Source organism: Anneissia japonica, unplaced genomic scaffold (genome assembly GCF_011630105.1).
Source record: "Anneissia japonica isolate Jap-2015-1 unplaced genomic scaffold, ASM1163010v1 scaffold284657_len3033_cov175, whole genome shotgun sequence".
Classification (NCBI taxonomy): domain Eukaryota; kingdom Metazoa; phylum Echinodermata; class Crinoidea; order Comatulida; family Comatulidae; genus Anneissia; species Anneissia japonica.
In genome coordinates this window covers 1-2,985 of record NW_022729336.1, presented here as the reverse complement: position 1 = coordinate 2,985, position 2,985 = coordinate 1, and the positions used below count along the sequence as shown (strand labels likewise).

At 35.7% G+C, this 2,985-nt stretch overlaps 1 protein-coding gene across 1 annotated transcript; it reads left to right on the top strand.

Annotated features, from left to right (window-relative positions):
• Positions 1 to 1,393: 1,393 nt before the first annotated feature.
• On the top strand, positions 1,394 to 2,710 carry LOC117114683. The gene has a single exon (XM_033258371.1). The coding sequence runs from the start codon at positions 1,394 to 1,396 to the stop codon at positions 2,708 to 2,710; it is 1,317 nt and encodes a 438-aa protein (XP_033114262.1).
• Positions 2,711 to 2,985: the final 275 nt, after the last annotated feature.

Genomic DNA, 2,985 nt, shown 5'->3' with positions numbered 1-2,985 from the left:
AGTTCATGCAACGCAATGTTGATAGGTTATCCACCACTATAATGAAGGTATATCACGGGCACGAGACCACAATTGTTGTAATGTTTACAGCTTATAGGTTAACATAATCCATGTCTATCCTGACATCTACACGTACGGTATACACTAAAGGCCTATTTATTCCTGGCTTATCAAACTACGGTCACAGAGACTGTTTTCAACCAACACCAAGCCTTTACCGCACTCAATCACTCTCCGAATCACAAAGAGCCAAGGTCTTTTAACTGCAAGTAGTTTACATATCAATGGTGCGTGGCACCTGTACATGCAACAATGGCATAAAATACCATAGCACATAACTTAACGTGACAACCCCCCAATTAAGAATGGATTTTATGACATGGGACAAAGTCAAAGGGTTCGATTATGAATGGTAAAAAAAAACATAACAATTATTACGGTACAATAGAAACATCAAGATCATGATTATAAATATATTCATTGCATACAAAAATATAGCATTCAATCAATACTTTTATCAAAATTACAAATCCAAATTTTTATTATAATTTCCCGACATTATAACAATTATTACGGTACAATAGAAACATCAAGATCATGATTATAAATATATTCATTGCATACAAAAATATAGCATTCAATCAATACTTTTAAATAATTACAACTTCAATATACCATTCATATATTTATTTTGCTTTGTAACCCTCATCACCATGTAATAACGAACCATACTTATTATGTAAGCATAAATTGAACATATAGAATATTAACATATATATAGTATATATATATATTCAGAGTTCAAAACAATGCAATGTTCATTGACTTATCCATTGTCCAATATACACATCAACTTGAATTGGTAAACTGTTCCAAACTGTATTTCGCAATAATAAGTGTGAGTACTGCATGTAACTTCTAACACACGATTCCCAAACAGGCTTCGAATAAGTAGTCAATCCGTTCATGCAACGCAACGTTGATAGGTTATCCACCACTATGATGAAGGTATATCACGGGCACGAGGCCACAATTGTTGTAATGTTTACAGCTTATAGGTTAACATAATCCATGTCTATCCTGACATCTACACGTACGGTATACACTAAAGGCCTATTTATTCCTGGCTTATCAATCTACGGTCACAGACCGTTTTCAACCAACACCAAGCCTTTACCGCACTCAACATTACATTGTTTTGAACTCTGAATATATATATATATATACTATATATATGTTAATATTCTATATGTTCAATTTATGCTTACATAATAAGTATGGTTCGTTATTACATGGTGAAGAGGGTTACAAAGCAAAATAAATATATGAATGGTATATTGAATTTGTAATTATTTACCCGTGTGACATTAATTATTTTTTGAAGGAGGGGATAATGAGTAAGGAAATGTTAGAGAGGAAGATAGAGATGCGATTACCTTCATTGGAAAGTTCAGTTAGAGAAACTGAAAGAAGTATGTTTGATCCTGAGGTGCAACTTAAGTTGAGAGAAATGGGAATGAATTTAGAATTAGAGAAAGAAAGGAATGTGTTGGAGAGGGAGAAGTTGGAATTAGCGAAGCAGCGAGAGAAGAGAATAATAGCAGAATTAGAATTACAGAAGCAGAAAGTTGAGTATATAGAAGAAAGAGGTGATTGTGCAAAAGCAAGAGTCCCTAAATTGCCAATTTTTAACGAAGAGAGAGATGAGATTGATTGTTATATTAATCGTTTTGAGCGGTACGCCAAAGTACAGAAATGGTCCCAGTGTGATTGGGCTACTAACTTGAGTGCTCTTTTAACAGGGGGTGCATTGGAAGTATATTCTCGATTGGCCACTAAGGATGCCGATGATTATCAAGTTTTGAAACATGCCCTTTTAAAAAGATATGATTTTACTCCTGATGGGTTTCGTAAACAATTTGTTCATATTTCCCCTAAGCCCAATGAAACAGCATATCAATATGGTACGCGACTCGAGCATGTATTTACAAGGTGGATTGAAATGGAAAATACCACACAATCATTTGATGGTTTAAAAGATTTGATCTTAAGAACTCAATTTGTTGAAGGTTGTCCTTTGGATTTGGCTTTATTTTTAAAAGAAAAACAATTTGTATCCTATAAAGAAACTATGCTTTGCACTGAACGCTATTTGGAAGCCAGGGGTGGACATTTTGATTCTCTAGAAACTGAGAAACCACAATGTCTTGTTAATCATTCAGTTCAACCACGTTCTTACAATGTTAATCAAATTATACCTCATGTTGGCAACACCCAACAACGGTCAGCATACACTCCCAATTCTTCCCAGATTACTTGTTTCAAATGTAATAGGCCTGGTCACCGGGCCAGGGATTGTAAAGTTGTTAGAAAATGCCGTAACTGTGGTAAAATTGGTCACTTTTCCTCGAATTGTAAATTCCCTACACAGTCTGCCGGTTGCCAGGTAGATACTGATGTAGAAGAAATTGTTGGTTGTCTTATGGTCAAGGTTCCTGAGATCCAATGTAATTTTGGACAGTCCTTTGAGAGAGTGAGTTTTGCTTGTAACTCTTCTAACGCTGTTAGAATGCCTGTAGTCAAAGGAAAGATTGGTGATACGTTGGTGTCTGTGCTGAGAGATAGTGGATGTAGTGGAGTGGTGGTTCGCAGAAACTTAGTATCCGAAAGTGACTTTTACAGGCGAACTTCAACAGTGTATTCTTATTGATGGTACTGTTAGGGAAGTTCCGATTGCACATATAACTGTTAACACTCCTTATTTCACTGGTAACGTAAAGGCACTCTGTATGAAAAATCCCCTTTATGATCTCATTTTGGGTAATATTGAGGGTGTAAGAGATCCAGGTGATGCTGATAAATGTTGGTCTGCTGGTGCCGTTCAAACTAGGGGAATGTCTAGGTCCAAACCATTTAAAATACTTCACCCATGGTTAATATTGCTGGTCCAAGTGATTTGAAACGTGAACAAAAATCTGATGAGAC

Bases quoted from the DNA above. Each gene is read 5' to 3' on its own strand.
- LOC117114683 (XM_033258371.1), top strand. From the start codon at position 1,394: ATGAGTAAGGAAATGTTAGAGAGGAAGATAGAGATGCGATTACCTTCA.